At 44.2% G+C, this 16,502-nt stretch overlaps 2 protein-coding genes across 3 annotated transcripts in view; one reads left to right on the forward strand and one right to left on the reverse strand.

Annotated features, from left to right (window-relative positions):
- The window catches only part of RTKN2 (rhotekin 2), a 153,164-nt gene extending 142,808 nt beyond the window's left edge, over positions 1–10,356 (forward strand). Inside the window, exon 12 of the mRNA XM_084753342.1 lies at positions 10,242–10,356. Coding sequence (XP_084609468.1) covers positions 10,242–10,270 — 29 coding nt within the window. The 3' untranslated portion in view covers positions 10,271–10,356. The remainder of the gene's footprint in view (positions 1–10,241) is intronic.
- The window catches only part of ARID5B (AT-rich interaction domain 5B), a 178,039-nt gene continuing 171,383 nt past the window's right edge, over positions 9,847–16,502 (reverse strand). For both annotated transcript variants that reach the window (XM_084753336.1, XM_084753337.1), the window contains one exon: positions 9,847–16,040. In XM_084753336.1, coding sequence (XP_084609462.1) covers positions 13,875–16,040 — 2,166 coding nt within the window. In that variant the 3' untranslated portion in view covers positions 9,847–13,874. The remainder of the gene's footprint in view (positions 16,041–16,502) is intronic.

Genomic DNA, 16,502 nt, shown 5'->3' on the forward strand with positions numbered 1-16,502 from the left:
TTTAAATCTTTGATCCACTGGGAATTGATGTTACTGTGTCCAGTGAAGCAAAGAGCCAACTTAATTTTTCCTCTCCTAATGAGCTATTGATCCAGCATCATTAATTGAGGGATCTCCTTTTCCTTCTGTTTTAAAATGTCTCTTTTTCACATATTAATTCTCAGGTGGGCCTGGTTTCATTTAACAGAGTCTTTATTCTTATTTCTTGGTCTACTCTTTTTCTAGTCCAAACTATTTTAGGGATTGGCACTTTAGGTTGGCCTTAGCTGTCAAGCTGGGATAATTCCGTATAATACATTTCATTTTCAAGAATGTTTCAGATTAATCTTCATAATTGGTTTATAAATGAACTTAATATTACTTTAACCTATACCAAGATGTTAAAAAATTACTATTTCTATTGGAATTCCATTTAATTTAAACATTCATTTATGGGGGAAATCGTGTTTCCCCATCAGGCTCCGGTTTGTCCTTCCACTTAAGTCATTCTGGGGTTTGTTCACACTTTGTGGCGGGGTTTATAATGAGCACCCTGCAAGTCATGTCTTACATTTGCCTCCTGGATTCTCTTGGTTGGTATTTTGAGTGAGGTTTTTGGGGTTTTTTTTGTTTTTTGTTTTGTTTTGCACAGGTTTGTGGTTTAAGAAAGCCACTGATCTCGTGTGTGTGTGTGTGTGTGTGTGTGTGTGTGTGTGTGTGTGTGTGTTTCCAATTTGTTTCGTTGACTCACATGGAACTCTTGCATTTCCTGGGCCTAGCACACCCTATTCAATTATTCCAAAAGTGCAACATTTATCAAGTCACCAAGTTTGCCCAGCAAGTTAGTACTTCCTCTGCAAGGCCCGTTTCCTCTTTCTGACCACAGCCTGCTGCCTTCCTGGTTCCCAGAACACCCTGCGTGCACTATCTTGTCTGTGGGATTCTGTGCATCTTCTTCATCATTTCCCTGGGCTCTGCTGAGCAGCCACGCCTTTTAAAGAGGCCCCCTCGAGCCCCAGTTGTCACTGTGGTCACCTGGCTCGCTGACCAACCGTTCTCTTTGGTCAGACTTCAGAATCCACCATAGACCTCGGGCTCCGGAAGGCACAGAGCGGTCACTGCTTCTGTCCTGCAAGCAGAGGTATGTCTGTCTGTCATGAAGAGCAGCATGACAGTCTGAAGAGGGCTGTCCCAAGTATGACATTATTTGGTGCCTTTGATTTTTTATTTTTTATTTTTGTCTTACGCTTTAGAAGAAAGTAGTTTTCTACTCCAGAATATGTCTTTATTTTCCCTATAAAAATCATATTGTTTTTTAAGGTCGGAGCAAATCAATGTAATAGGAGGCCACTGTAGCTTTTCCTCGTAGGCCTTAATGAACTAGCAACATAAGCATTGTCTTCAAAGGACTAATCCTCACCTAGGTTCTCAATGAAATTATATTATTGTTATGAATTGGGCATCTGCATTCCCCTGAAATTTGTGCTAAAATGTGATTTCCAACTGGGTGGTGCTTGGAGGTGTGTGGTCTTTGGGAGTATAAACCTCAAGAGTTGGGTCCGATAACACAGGAGAAGTGTTGGCGTGCATCTCCATGTGTCTGGCTGTGGAGTGGCCACCTGGCGAGGAGAAACACCTTCCAGAATGATGCCCCTTGGCCCAACTTGTCTCTCGCAGGAACCCTGGCTCATTATGCACTTAGCCCTTTACGCTCCCATCTCCCAAGGTTTTGAATTGGGGGCAGTGGCAGTGGCAGCGCAGGCCTTTTTCCTTCAAGCCGCTATGCGTGTTACGCGCTAACAGTGCAAATGAGGACCTAGCAACTTGGTGACTCTCATATCACCAGAGCCTCCTGGAGCTGTGGGGTGCTCCCTACCCCAGCATCTGCACCAGCTGCACGGTGGCTGTGCAGAACTTCAGCGCTCATTGGAGGCTCTGTCTTACAGCATCCCTGAAGGAAACCAGGCAGAGCTAGTCACTCTCCACAGTCAGAGCTGCTCTCTGAGGCTTGGAGGAAGTAAACCAGCCGTGGGCAGCGGGGCATGCCGGTTGCTTTGTTTTATAAAGTGTGAGCCCTTTCAAATATGAAAATAGACTATAATAAATAATACATCAACATATTCACTTCACCCAAGTCTAGTAAGTACCGTGATTTTTCTACTTGGCTTCGGATCTAAAAATATAATTAAGGAGCCTGGAAAGATGGCTCAGCTGTTAAGAGTGCTGGCTGCCCTTCTAAAAGACCCAGGTTCAATTCCGAGCATCCACATGATGGCTCACAACCATCGTAACTCCAGTTCCAGGGGACCTGATGCCCTCTTCTGACCTCTGAAGGTACCAGGCACACATATGGTGCACAGCCATACATGTGGGCAAAACACCCGTACACATAAACATTTTAAAATATTATTCATATTTTATATATTCAAATATAAATATTAAATATTAAAATTAGATAGAATATTTAAGATTAAGTATTAAAATTAAAATACTGATGTCTGAATACTTTTAGCTGCCAACCACAGTTGAAGTGATATTTTAATATTTTTTTTCATTAAGGACAGCAGCAAGACTGAAATGTATCTATGAATTAAATCTAACAAAATAATTTTTAAAGCAATTTGGCAAAATGGAGTGGAGATGTGTTTCATGTGGCTGGGATCTGAGAACACATTTAGGTCCTACTGAGCCCTTATACTCCTGAGGAGTGTATATGGGTGTTATTTACATTGTGAATGTGTGTGTGTGTGTGTGTGTGTGTGTGTGTGTGTGTGTGTGTGTGAGAGAGAGAGAGAGAGAGAGAGAGAACATACATACATACGTACATATATATCCATGTATGTATGTATGTATGTATGTATGCATGTCACCTTCTCTTCTACAAGAATCTCCTCCCTTTCTCTTGGACTGTACCACCATCTGTTTCTATTTATGTTTTCATATGTTCTTTAAGCACATCCACAAACAGTATATCAGCGTGTATCTTATTCCTTTGTTTTTAATCCTTATTTTTTTTAAGTTTGAAGTGTGTGTGTGTGTGTGTGTGGTGTGTGTACACACTTATGCATGCATATACATCCGTATGTGCGTGTGTAGAGGCCAGATGAAGAATTTGGGCGTCTTTCTCCTTCACCTCCACATTACTCTTTGAGATGGAGTCTCGAGTGGCTTGGCCGGCCGCCAGCTCTAGGGATCTGCCTGTTTGCTTCCCACTGTGCTCAGGTTACGGGCACTTGTGGCGATGCCTGTGCTTTTAGAATGGTGCTGGGGATTTGAACTCAGGTCCTCTTGCTTTCATAGCAACCACATTTACCCCTATGTTTTGAATTACCAATAGGCTATGAATGTTGTGCCAACACATTTTTTTTTTTGTGCTGCACGTTAACTTTTTGGTCATTTCTTAGAGCGATAAATGGATATTTTAAAGAGTTATCTATTGCCTCTTGTTCCATTTACTAATGTTTCCACTGCGCATTGGAAAGCCTTTTAAAAATTTTTTAAAATTAATTTATTCTTGTTACATCTCAATGGTTATCCCATCCCTTGTATCCTCCCATTCTTCCCTCCCTCCCATTTTCCCCTTATTCCCCTCCCCTATGACTGTTCCTGAGGGGGATTTCCTCCCCCTGTATATGCTCATAGGGTATCAAGTCTCTTCTTGGTAACCTGCTATCCTTCCTCTGAGTGCCACCAGGTCTCCCCCTCCTGGGGACATGGTCATATATGAGGCACCAGAGTTCATGTGAAAGTCATACCCCACTCTCCACTCAACTGTGGATAATGTTCTGACCATTGGCTAGATCTGGGTAGGGGTTTAAAGTTTACCACCTGTATTGTCCTTGGCTGGTGCCTTAGTTTGAGTGGGACTCCTGGGCCCAAATCTGCCTATCATAATGTTCTACTTGTAGGTTTCTAGGACCCTCTGGATCCTTCTACTTTGCTATTCTCCCATGCTTCTCTCATCTAGAGTCCCAAAAGGATGTCCTCCCCTCTGTCCCAGTTTCCTGGTAAGTGAAGGCTTTTGTGCTCTCTCTCTGTGTTTCCCTGTGTGGAGAGCCACTCTGAAACTGACACCCATATATGCTCCTCATGAGTGTGAGAGCTCAGTGGAGCCTAAATGTGTTCCTTCTCAGATCCCAGCCACATGAAACACATCTGCACTCCATTTTGCCTAATTGCTTTCAAAATTATTTTTGTTAGATTTAATTCCTAGATACATTTTAGTCTTACTGCTGTCCTTAATGGAAAAAAAAATTAAAATATCACTTTAGCTGTGGTTGGCAGATAAAATTATTACAGACATCAGTGTTTTAATCTTGAATTAAGCAAGTGTGCGGAGCTCTCCTGTTCATTATAGTAAGTAATTTATCTGCAAATTCTTTTGCATTTTTTTCAGATGAGTAATCATATTATTTGAAAAAGTACTAATTTTGCTTTTTTCATTTCTAAGCATTCTAACAATTTTTGTTTATATTTTTATTACTGTATGGGTGGTTGTGTGTGTGTGTGTGTGTGTGTGTGTGTGTGTGTGTGTGTGTATGTGTGTGTGTGCGCGCGCCACAGGTGTGTAGGTACCCATGTAGACCAGAAGAGAGTTTCCAGTTCCCTAGCGCTGGAGTTACAGGCAGTTGTCAGTCGCCTGAGAGGGTACTAGAAACCCAATCCGTGACCCCTGGAAAGTCAGTAAGTGTCCTTAAAGCTGAGCCATCTGTCCTGTCCCTTCACTTTTTTTGTTTTATAGTATAGACATAGGGCCCTGCACAGGACCCACAGTTCTCTATTAAATAAAAGCCATAAAGAGATGGTAAATGTGCTTTGCGATTTCAGTTGTTTAAAGAGTGTTGAGAACCATCAAAGCAAATCTCTAAGGATAGATGACAAAAGAGGGTTGTCTTCTGGGTCAGCGTGGCTGGCTGGCTGCGGCCCTGAGGACTACAGTCCTCACAGCACTGCCCTCTATGTGCAGCTATGATGGCATTCTGAATTCTGCCTTGGTCAGGTTACACAGGGGAGTAAAGTATTTGCAATGAAAATCAATGAATCTCTACCAGACATGAAAAGAGTACTACTACTACTATTATTACTATTATTACTGTGTATTTTCCCTAAGCAACACAGTATAATGGTTATTTATATAGCATCATATCATAGTTTACATTATTATTAATCTAGATAGGCATGCAAGATGGCTCAGCGAGTAAGAGCACTTGCGTTTGCAGAGGATCTAAGGTTGCTTCTCAACACCTAGGTCAGGTAGTTGAGCGCCTGTGGCGCCAGCTCCAGGGGAATGAGACGCCCCCTTCTGGCCTCCACGGGCATTGGCACTCACACATACATACCCCACACAAACACACCCGTACACATAACTAAAAATGAATATATATTTAAAAGTAATTTATTACTTCAGATATGCAGGAGGGTGTGTGTAGATGATTTGCAGATACTGAGCCGTTTGTATTAGACTGTTGATTATCTGTTGGTTTGAGTAACCCCTCCAGGGGTTTCCTAAAAGCAACCCCCTGGGAATACTGAGGGAGTAAGTACATGTCGTAGAAGGTGTTTGTCAAAGCTCACCCAGCTGTAGCCTTTACATTTATGTTTTTCATCGCCTGTGCCTGCTTCTGTTTTGATTTCTAGAGGTCTTTTGTGAAAGAAATGAAGCCTTTGTGTAAAGATGCATGGCCTTATTTCCCAAGGAAAATTATCACCTAGAGTTTGATTTTCCAAGTGGAGACTTTGTATAGATCAAGCTATTAGGCACATTGTCTAAATCGTGAGCCCCAGTTAGGATGACTTTTCCCCTATGAGGGTTAGGAATTGATTCTAGTGTTTTCTTCAAAAATCTTTTTAGCATGAAATCTTTAATCCACTCGGAGTTCATTCGTCAGTTGCTTGACATATGGGCTCAACTTAATTTAATTCCAGGTGGTTCAACATATTATTTCATTAGTAAAATTTCTAACCTTTACTCTCCTTATATATATCTAGGTACTCTTTTCTTGAGCATGATTTAATACTATTTTAATATATTTAGAATATATAATTTTATGAGTGTATATTCATATATGCATGGATCTAACTAAATGTGTATATATGTGAAAATACACTTTTATAGTGTATATAAAATCATATCTTTTAAAATATGATAGTATATGTATACTTTAGTATATGCTAGTATCTTACTAAGATTGCTGCATCTGGTTTACGAATGAAATCAGTCTGTAGCTTTTCTCTCTTTCACTATCCATTTCAAAGTTTTGGCAACGAGATCACAGGGAACTCATAGAGAATTATATATACTTTTCTGTTCTTCAGTTCTCTGAAATGGTTCTAAAACCTGGTGCTTTATGGTCAGGAAACATTTGCATATTAACCAATTTTTTAAATTATATGAGCTTCACAATTCTTGAGAAAATTTTGTTAGTTCTTTCTCCCCCCACCCCCCCCCAAAAAAACAGAATTTTTTTCATCTAAGTTCTTTCTTTAAGCTTAAGATTCTAAATAAATTAAACAGTCTGTTGACTCTGTTTTCTTTGCTAACATTGTTTATTGGGAGCATTTCCTGTTATTGTTCTTTCCTCTTCTTGTCTCAGTAATTTTCATAGTTTGCCTTAGGATGCTGAGACTCGGCATGTTGGTGGATTCGATTTTGAGGGATTTTAGGGTCAAAGAGAGGGGATGAAGGTGAAGATGTGTACACACAGATAATAGGTGAGAGCAAACAGATGTTTAGCCACCACTACAGGGTAACCTGGCTCATCTTGACAGGTTAACAAAATCTCAATAATGATTCCCGTTCTTCCATTGTAAAGTACAAATAAATATCATAGTTTCCATTTCGTTTACTTCCATGTTTGTGGAAATAAATATCAACATTTATGCCATGGATTATTATGACCACCTTCATCCCTCTCCCAATTAAAAAGCATTTTAAGCAGCATAGGTGGTGCATCTGTCAGATCAGAAATTATTTTGACGTCACCACATTAGAGAAGAGACCCAGGCTTGAAGATACCAACACATGCTTGTCACAGACTTACCTTACATGATGTCCCGCCCCCACCCCTACCCTGACGCCTTGCTACCTGGCAATCTATCTAATGCTGACTGTTCTCCCAGCTCCGTAAGTCAATGACAAATGGCCGTAAAGTAGGATGACTTGAATATGGCTGTGTCTAGCCTGTCACAGACTTTCAGAAAAGTGAGTTCATTCTTCCCATAGTCAGATTTAATCAAAAAAGGGTGGGCTGGATTACAAGGTGCCATAATTGTAGGCAATTGCTTAGCGCTTCCTCCGTGACTGCTTTACTTATCCACCAAGACTTAATTCCTGCCATGTGTAAATCCAGAACAAAAGAGAGGATCACCGTTAATGAGTTAATGTCTTTCTGCCAAAAAAGAGGCACAACGGCACTTGCTTTACAGTGTAGATATGGAATATCTCCAGTTGAGTTTAGCTGAACACTCAAATCGGTCAACTGGATCTTCTAGATCGATGTTGTCGCATTTGATATGTAGCCACACATGGCTACTCAACCCAAATGGCTCAAACTACATAGAATTCAGGAGTCATCTCTTTCGTCATGCTGGGCACATTTTAGGGACTCAGTCGCCATACTGGCCATGAGAGATAATATTGGGGAAGACTTCCAGAACACTTGCGCCACCCCAGGAAGTTGTACTGGACAGTTGCATCCCACAGCGATCGGCAACGTTGTGACTGCCGTGGTGGTTCTGAGAAGGGACCTGAGTGACCTATACATGAGGTGGCTGGCTGAATGCCTGGGGTACTGACCTATACACAAGGCAGCTGGCTGAATGCCTGCGGTTCTGGAAAACATGATTAAAAATAGTCCACTATTTCAACAAATGCTTCACAATGTTTCTTCTGGTAACTTGCCCAGAGGTCCTCAGATTTAGGAATTCTGAATCCATGAACCACAAATGAATGCGATTTAACTTTTTTTTTTTTTAGAACAATCTTAAGGCTGTCTTTTCTTTTTCCCTATTCCTGACCACTGGTCATCTCCAACTCTTTCTCTGCCACTTACACTTACTGTAAATAATTGCTTAGTTCCTGGTCGCTATCAGCTGTAAAACATTTGTTCTCTTTGGCCACTCTCCTGGAATGCATCATTAGGCATTTTCATTGCTTTTGTACCCTGAGTGAATCTTTACCAAAAGTATTGTCCCATTCTGACTGTATTTGCCAAGCAAGCCTGGTAAAAAATAGATAACTTATCATGCTGTTTCCTGTTGTGTATGAGTCAGGGACTCTGACCTACAAAGGCCGAGCGCGTCACAGAGGGGTAGGTGTTCTTTTGATGCTTTCAACCAAGTCTCATTACATGATGAAATTCCCATGGATCAGAATGATGGGCAGAGAACCAGGGGGCTAGGGCTTCTTCCCATCAGAAAGGGGACACCAGCCAGCAAGGAGTGTGTGAAGGCCACAGCCATGTTGTCCACAACTCTTGTTGGCCCCATAGTCCATTTGGACGGTCCATTCTAATGAGAAGAGGGGTCCTAGGTAATTTTTTTTTATCTAGATGTATGCAACCCCCCCCCCCCAACTCTTTCAGAGCAATGGTGGCATGCTTGCTTCCAAATTGTTCTCTTCTGTCTACTTAAAGCCCATCCTGATCATGTGATGTGGTCTTAAGCCTAAGCTGTCACCAAAGTCCCCCCTGACCTCATCCCTGTCCCTCCTGCTCATCTCCAACACTCCTTGGGAAAGGCATGAGCAGTGCTGCTTTGTAAATGCTTCATTTCAGCTGAGGGTAAGCAGAGGAGGGCCAGGGTCAAGCCTGCAGGTTTCTAGGGCGAGATGCAGCATCTCCATCTATGACCTCCACCCAATGGATATAAAAGATACAGACCCCCGGAATCTGTTTTCCTACATTCTCCAACCCCTTGTGCTAGTCTTTCTTCCAAATCCCTCTGAGATGTGGTCATCCGGTCCACTGCCTCAGGGAAAAGGCCATCGCCTCTTTGGGTGGCCGTACTCCTCCCGTCTTCACGGAGAAGCTCTTTGGAGGATGATGTCAGTGAGGACAAACTGAAACCTGTTATCTCCCTGCTTAAAGCTCTCTATTTGATCGGGATAATAACCAGAGGCTCCGTCTGGTCCACTTAGATGGTCTCTGCCAGACTTTAACCTCACCTCACTGCATTCCCCCACTGGTGTAATCATGCCTACTAAAGTTATTACCTCCCCCCCTCCACCCCGTTCAATTACTATAAGAAGTTCAGCTCACTCTTGCCCTGGGGCTTTTGCACACATGGTCCCTGCTGCTTGCATTACTCTCTCCCAGTCCCCTCTCCCTTAGATAACTCATGCTTATCCTGCGTGTAGGTTCAGTGGTGACTTCCTCTTCATGGGTCACATTAGTCACTAAGGTCTTCTCCCTTACAACGAGGCCAGCCCAGGATCTTACCCTTAAAAGGGTAACTGACTGACTCTTTTCAGCAAGACTTTTAGGCACCACAGGCAGTATTTCTGTTTCAGTTTCCAGTGTGTTCCCAGTTCCAAGCAACAAGCCTGACGACAGAGGTCTCAAGACACGTTTGTTGACTAAATCAACAAGCAGTGACTTTATGGGACCTGCCAGCATAGGAAATTCGGACTTTTAGGGCCCTGAGTTCTAATCTCGGCTATGCCGTTTGTAAGTCAGATACTCTTGGGCATATGAAAACCTTTCTAAACCATAGTTTTCTCCTGAGTAAATCAGCCTTAACCATATATACATGACGCTTTCTGGCAGGTTCCCAATAAGCCACGCTCATTACCAGCTCTGATTCAGAGAACAGAGACTTCTGCCGAGGCCACAAAGGTCCCCTGAAATAAGTGACAGATACCCCCAAAGGAAACAGATAGTAACATTTTTTATTAAATATTACAGTGGATCAAAAAGTACAAAATATCTCTTGCCTGCTATGTGATTGGGAAACTATTGGCACGGAGTACAGTATCAAAAGCAGTAATAAGTACAATTTGGAAAACATACAAAATTGAGTGTTTATAGTTGGCTCAGCATTCTTCTGGTAGTGTTTAAACTAATGCCGAGGCTACTCAATAACCTCTCCATTGGGAAATTATATAACATCACTGGGCCAGGTTGCTATATACAAATAATCACCTTACAGAGCCTAGAGGTTACATAGCTGAAGTCACTGAAAGTGTACAATATTTACAACACAGGGAAGTTTAAAAAAGTATAAACAGCCAAGAGATTATGCTGCTATTTTTTTTTTTCTTTCAGAGTTCTTTCCGCCACGGGGAGACAAGTAGAATATCAAAGACATCAACAGCCGACTCTGGAGCGGAAGTGCTCAAAGCCGCCACTCCAGTGGTGTGGGTCTCACCAGGGCGAGTTTGTTCCCGTGACTCTCTCAGCTCGGGACAATGAGTCAAGCTAGGCCACGTGGGACTTGGCCGACCACCACCAAACGTGACTCAGTGGGACAACAAGTGAAGAGAAATAAATGGTTCTCTTTGAAGGCACACTACATAAAATATATTTGTGGGACCACCTTGAAATTTCCGTCAGACACACCAACACAGTGAGAATACAGTACTTGAGGATTCATGCACCAGGTCGCAAAGCTGTGAATTCAACATTGAGACAAACCCTTCTGTATATGCTCTGATGAACACGTGAAACTGAGAGCGTCTAGCTAGGAAATAAACCAGTTAGTTCTGTGGCAAACACTACATGTCTGAATTAATTACTAGGAAAAATATTTCATTCCTAAAGCTTGGTTCGTATCTTTATTTTTACTTTGTATTTTATTTTTAAGTTGAATTTTCTACAAGTGAGACCAGAAGTTGCATGGAGATTACATATTTTTTAAAATATTATTTAGAATCTCCAAATCTCTACTAATTCACGGGCTTGGTGCATTTTGAATTGCAACATTTCTCGGAAGCCACACTTGGTAAATGGATTTATGACTCCAGTGCCAATTGGATTCCACAGTTTTCCTTTACAGAACTACCAATAACAATGGTTTGATTGCACAAAGAAAGGCTTGTGCAATGCCATTCAATAATAAGGCCCCTTGAACTCAAACAATGCAAACAAAGCCCGATTTTAAGACTTTTTAAAATGTCCTTCTCAGCCAATGAAAAATTCAATGGTCTTTTTGAAAGATATCCAAGATCTCTGGAGTTTTAAAACAAATAGCACACCACCTCTGTTGGGAACGTAACCTGCCTCTACTGACCCCCCCCCCCCCCCACCCAGACCCCGTGTCTTTGCATTTGTCCTGATGTTTTGTGGAGGGCCTGAGCTTCCTTCAACAGAAACAGTGAGTCTCCTCTTGGAAGAGATGAGGAAAACAGTAACTGGACTATGTTGACATTGTTTGAAAATGGTGCGATCAAATTCCTACACACCGAGCACGTCTCAAGTCACTGCACTGAGGAAAACAATCGCCCCATCTTGCAAATGGGTGAGCTCGAGGTTGGAGGTGGGGGGCGGGAGTGGGAGGCAGGGTGGGGTGGGGAGCAGGGGGCAGGCATCCCTGTTTTTCCTTCAAGAAACGAACTCACAGGGTCTGTGTATGGCTCCAGCCCATGCCTGCTACAGAATCCCTGGTTCCTTTTCTCCTTTTCTGATTCTGTGACCGCTCAATCTAGTGCAACTTTCTCATACTGTGTCCTGGCCAGTATCCACACTGGCTAGAATCGAGACACGCCCCCCCCCCCAACACACACTCTTTTTTTGTGCAACAGCAGAATAATCTGCAAGTGCACTTTTATGATCTAAGTTATACTAGTCTATCTATGGTCCTATTAAATATATAATATATATATATATATTATTCCACAGGAAGGTAAATAATTAATTGAAGCGAATGGAACTCTTAACACTGGGTCGCTACATTCTTTTGTTTCCACCTTTGGATAGCATGTTACTACATGGACTATTTGGCTTCATATCATGAGGACATTTGAGTACAAATGAATGGCATGCATGGCTTTGTGTAAGAGCCGTAGTTTCACGGTCACTGGTTTTTGATTATTTTTGTAGTTTAGTTACCTATTCAGAGATGTTGAAAACTGTCATCAAGTTTCATAGACTTAAATATGTCAGAGGTAAAAAAAAAAAAGAGAGAGAGAGAGAGAAAGAGAGAGACTTGGTTACTATGGTGCTAGAGTCTACTGGTAGTGTTGAGAGAGAGGAGGGCTGGGGACTTCAAAGTAGCTTTCGGCAGGGTTGGGTGGACATAGGAACAAGAGTCCACTCTAAGGATCCACTTGCTGCACTTAGCAGATCTTGTGCCTTGGAAGCAAATGGAATCAATTGTCAAGAGAGACAGTCAAAATGCTCCCAAAGTGGACAGTACGGCCATGTGGTGGAAAACTTGATACAACCACCTTATCTGTATGCATGCTCATCAAATGCCTATCCCAGACATCCAAGGAGGATATAGCTTGCTCTTGAAACAGGTCATCCAATTGTTCCCCAAAGATGTAACCTGGGCGACTCTTGCTAGGAAACCCAAGAAGCCAGCTGATGATGACAATAACCCTGCCACTCAATGGGCCAAGGCCTGGCTGAGATGCCCAGTGGCCAGACCTTAGGTAGTAAGGTCTGCTGGACAGTAACACACCATTCTTTCCCAAGTTCCTTTTCTCCAGACCAGTTAAAAGGTGCAGTTCCAGCACCAGCGTGACTCACCCTGGCTCTTGTCCTAATTTTTGAAATACCTCAAACATCTCCACAGCCCACAAGTGTGTCCTCTAGACTGTTACTTAGTGGCTTTTGGCCAACAAGGTTTTTGTTTTATGGTTTCTCTGGTATGTAGGAAGGGTTCACAGCCTAGATAAGGTGAGCACAATGCTTACTATTTTCACATAATCCAATACTTCAAAGCAAAGCATTTGGCTTGGTAGGAGCAGTGTCTTAAGCTCTTTCAACAATGCCACTTGAGGGACCAAATCCTCAAGGCACAGACCCGCAAAGGCACAGGCATTTTACGCTAGTGCATGCTCTCCACGGGTTTCTTTTCAGTCCGTTCCACTGAAGTCAGTTGCTTCAATTTGTAAACAATAACTTGACCACCCAAAGCTGCTCAAAAGAAGATATGTGAGCGGGGCTGATTAAAATACTCATCCACAGCTAGGAGGGTCAGACAGCCTTGCGAACAGAACAGAACCAAACAAGATCAAAAATCAAAGCAAAAACAGAAGACCTGCAAACAGAAGGGATGCTGTTTAATTAAAAAAACAAACAAACAGATAAACAGATAAACAAATCCAAAATACCCCAGGGCAGGAACAAGAAGGAACCGGGGAAAACAGAACCACCTGTATATAAATTAGGCAAACGAACAGTGATACGGGTAGCTTTAAGAAGCGAATATATACAGTTTAACAGTGTTTACTTCTCTGGATTGTTTAATAGTGTCAGAATGAAAGGTCTCTTGAAGTTTTACTATACATTGCATTGATTGAACTTGGCGAGTTTTATGAAAAAGAGGGACGTCCCCTGGCTGTTACTTGCCAGTCTTTCTTGCCATTTCCTTTGAAAAGCCTGCCCCCTTTATGCTCAGAGCGCGCTTCTTTGCCACCCAAACTCAGACAGAGTCCTCTGGCTTCTTCTAGGATAGACATAAGATGCCTTCCCAAGACCAACGAGAAAAGGAAATGACCTGGAGGGGCCCTAGGCCATCTGTGTTGGTAGGGAGGTGATAACTGGCCAGCCAGGCTGGGGTTGTCCCCCCAAAAAGGTAGGTATGTTCACCTGGCCTTTAGGCCTCTATGGCTGGGACGAACCAGATGAGAAGGAATACTGACTTCCAAACTCTGCAAGCCAGCCCCTCCAGGGTTGATGCATGGACCACACCATTTGGGGATGCTGGGCACATGGCCTGCGCGCGCGCGCGGCTTACAGTTTTGTGCTGGGGTGAACGGATGACAGCTGAGAAGCTGAGAAGGCAGCCTGAGGGTTGATAGCAGCTAAAGGGTAGATGCTATTGTGCAACAGGTCTCCGTAGGAGCTTCCTACGGGGGTAGCTGTGGCCAGGTGTCTGTACAGCTGCTGAGAATTCGTCGGCGATGTAAAAATTCCTCTTTGCATCACGAGCGAGTGGAAAGCCAGAGGCTGCATGAGAGGAGAAAGCACCGTCTGGTTCTTCAAGTACTGCAGAGAATGGGAGTACCCTGCCGGGAGCCTGGAGTTGAGGCCCGAGTTACACAGGCTACCAGAATACAAACCTGGGAAGATAGGGGAGGAGAGCGGAAGCTTGTGACCTTCCGATGTGGCCCCAGAATGCCCACCGTAGGCTCCTTTGCTGCCCTCGCTCTCTTGTTCCGAGGCCTTTTCTTTCCCAGAAGCCTCCTTCGCCGGGTCCAAGGGAGACACAGCCCTGGCCTTTTTCCCAGCGATCACAAGATCTAAATCCTCCAGGCTGCGCTTTATGGGGCGAGCAGCCCCAATGCTCTGAGGGCTCATCTTCCGGTGCAGGATGGGATGGACCATGCCTTCCATCTTTCTGAAGTTCTCCAGTCTCACGTGGTGAGGCTTTCCTGACCTTGCAAGTGACTCAGGGTATTTTTTAGGGGCCGACGTGGTCATAGGCGATACCCGGCAGGCTTTGGGGTGACAGTCTCGACTCTGGCTGCTGATGACCTGGAACTGGGAGGTGCCTTTGATCTCCTGGGGCCCTGAGGCTGAGTGGGCCAGGCCTAAGACTTTGCTGGTTAGTTTGTGTGGGTTCTTGGGAAGGCTCAGGTCTGTTGGCTGATCATCCGTAGAGGCTTCTGCGGCAGCCAGCTTCTTATCTGGCAGATGCAGGGACGCGAGATAATTGACGTGGACCTTCTCTGGGTGTTTGTGAGAAAGAAAAGCGCTGTTTTCAGATTCCGGGTACACGTCCCTGGAGGCATACTTGGACGACTGTTCATTATGAAGATGGTGTTCCGTGTGACGGTAGAGGTTATGGAGATGCGGTGATGAGTAGAAGTCGGCCAGGAAGCTGGGCACGTGGGCGTGAGGGGCTGCTCTTTTCTCTAACAGTTTATCCTTGCCCTCCTGGGTCTCTTGTTTGAGGATGTAGGAGTCTGCCAGGGAGCTGAGCTGGTGCTTGGAGAAGCCACAGCGATGAGCATCAGACCGGCTCAGTTTGTCATGCTTAAAGATGTCGTTGATGCTCTTTCTTTCCTCGGGGGCCTTGCTTTTGACGCTCTGGACATGTTGGATTACCGATGGCCGGCTGACGGCCATGTGCTCAGAGCTTTGGCTGTGGTGGGCCTGGGACAAACCTGAGCCCAGTTCGTCCCTGGCCATCAGTTTCTTTTTGCTGATCAAGGGGGGCGGGGAGCCGTAGGGATAGCTGCTGGAAAGGCTGGCCCCACTCACCTGAGACAAAAGCTTTTTCTTGGCCAGTGGCGACATGATGCCAGGGTTGCCCCGGGAGTAAAGCAGGGGTGTGTAATTGAGTCCGTGGTTCTCGTTCATGGGCCCGGTCAAGTCTTTGTCTTTGAACATGTCAAATGATTGGACCACAAGGACCTTCGGGGTCTGCTTGAGGGCAGTGTGGATGTCATCACTGCCCAGCTGGTCCACCTTCACAGTGCAGTTGGCAATGTAATTAGCCATGGCTGGAAGCTTATCTTCCTCAGCCTCGTTTTGGCTTGCCAGTGGTGGCTGGGTGGCGGGGAAGCTGGGAAAGGGTGCTTCTTGGAGGTCACTTTCAGGGCTCTCTGTAAAGCAGCAGGGTTTGGTTTCTTGCTTTAAGTCCATCTGGGCACTGGGGGAGGCAATGGGCTGTTTGCCAGCCCCAGGCATAGGAGCTGGCTCTTTCTCAGGAGGCAGGGGAGGGCTTGGGAGCAGGGGGGCAAGGCCTTTGTCGCCCACCTCCTCCGCCTCCTTCTCACTGTTGGAACCTTGGTCAGTTTCATTGCACTTTTCAGGGTCTGCTCTGGCCACTGGGGCCCTGGGTGCAAGATCCTTGTGCCCTTCTGGTTTCCTCTTTACTTCTGCGGCCGGGAGAGGCTCTGGGATGCTTTTCTGGCTCACGGTCTCTTCTTCCTTCCCTTGCTCTGATGGAACCTGCAGGAACATCGTAGGAGACAGTCAGAAGGGGATCACAGACAGCTGACACACTTCGTTAGGAAATAAGCATCACGCACAGCAGTTATCCTGGAAACCAGGCTTGTCGGTCAACTCTCCAAGTCTCTGCAAGGCTTTATTACTCCCCAGTCATGGCTCTAAACAAAGACATCTAAACTATAGAAACATCCAGGGAGCTAAGCATATTCGCTTTAGCCCCTTATGAGACACCTATCAAAACAGCAGAGGGAGGTACTGCGGCGCTCCCGTCACTCCGTTCTGATACAGAATTTAATTCTAAGGTTGTCTTCTTGTCAAATCAGTCAATTATCCAAATAGGTTTTAAATTACACATTGCATTTTATGATACTTCTCAGAAAAGATTTTTTTTTTTAAAAAAAAGCATCTTCTGTCATTCAAAAAATTGAACCAATCCCATGTCAATAACAAACAACAAACTTA

Source organism: Acomys minous, assembly GCF_964271855.1.
Source record: "Acomys minous genome assembly, chromosome: 13".
Classification (NCBI taxonomy): Eukaryota; Metazoa; Chordata; class Mammalia; order Rodentia; family Muridae; genus Acomys; species Acomys minous.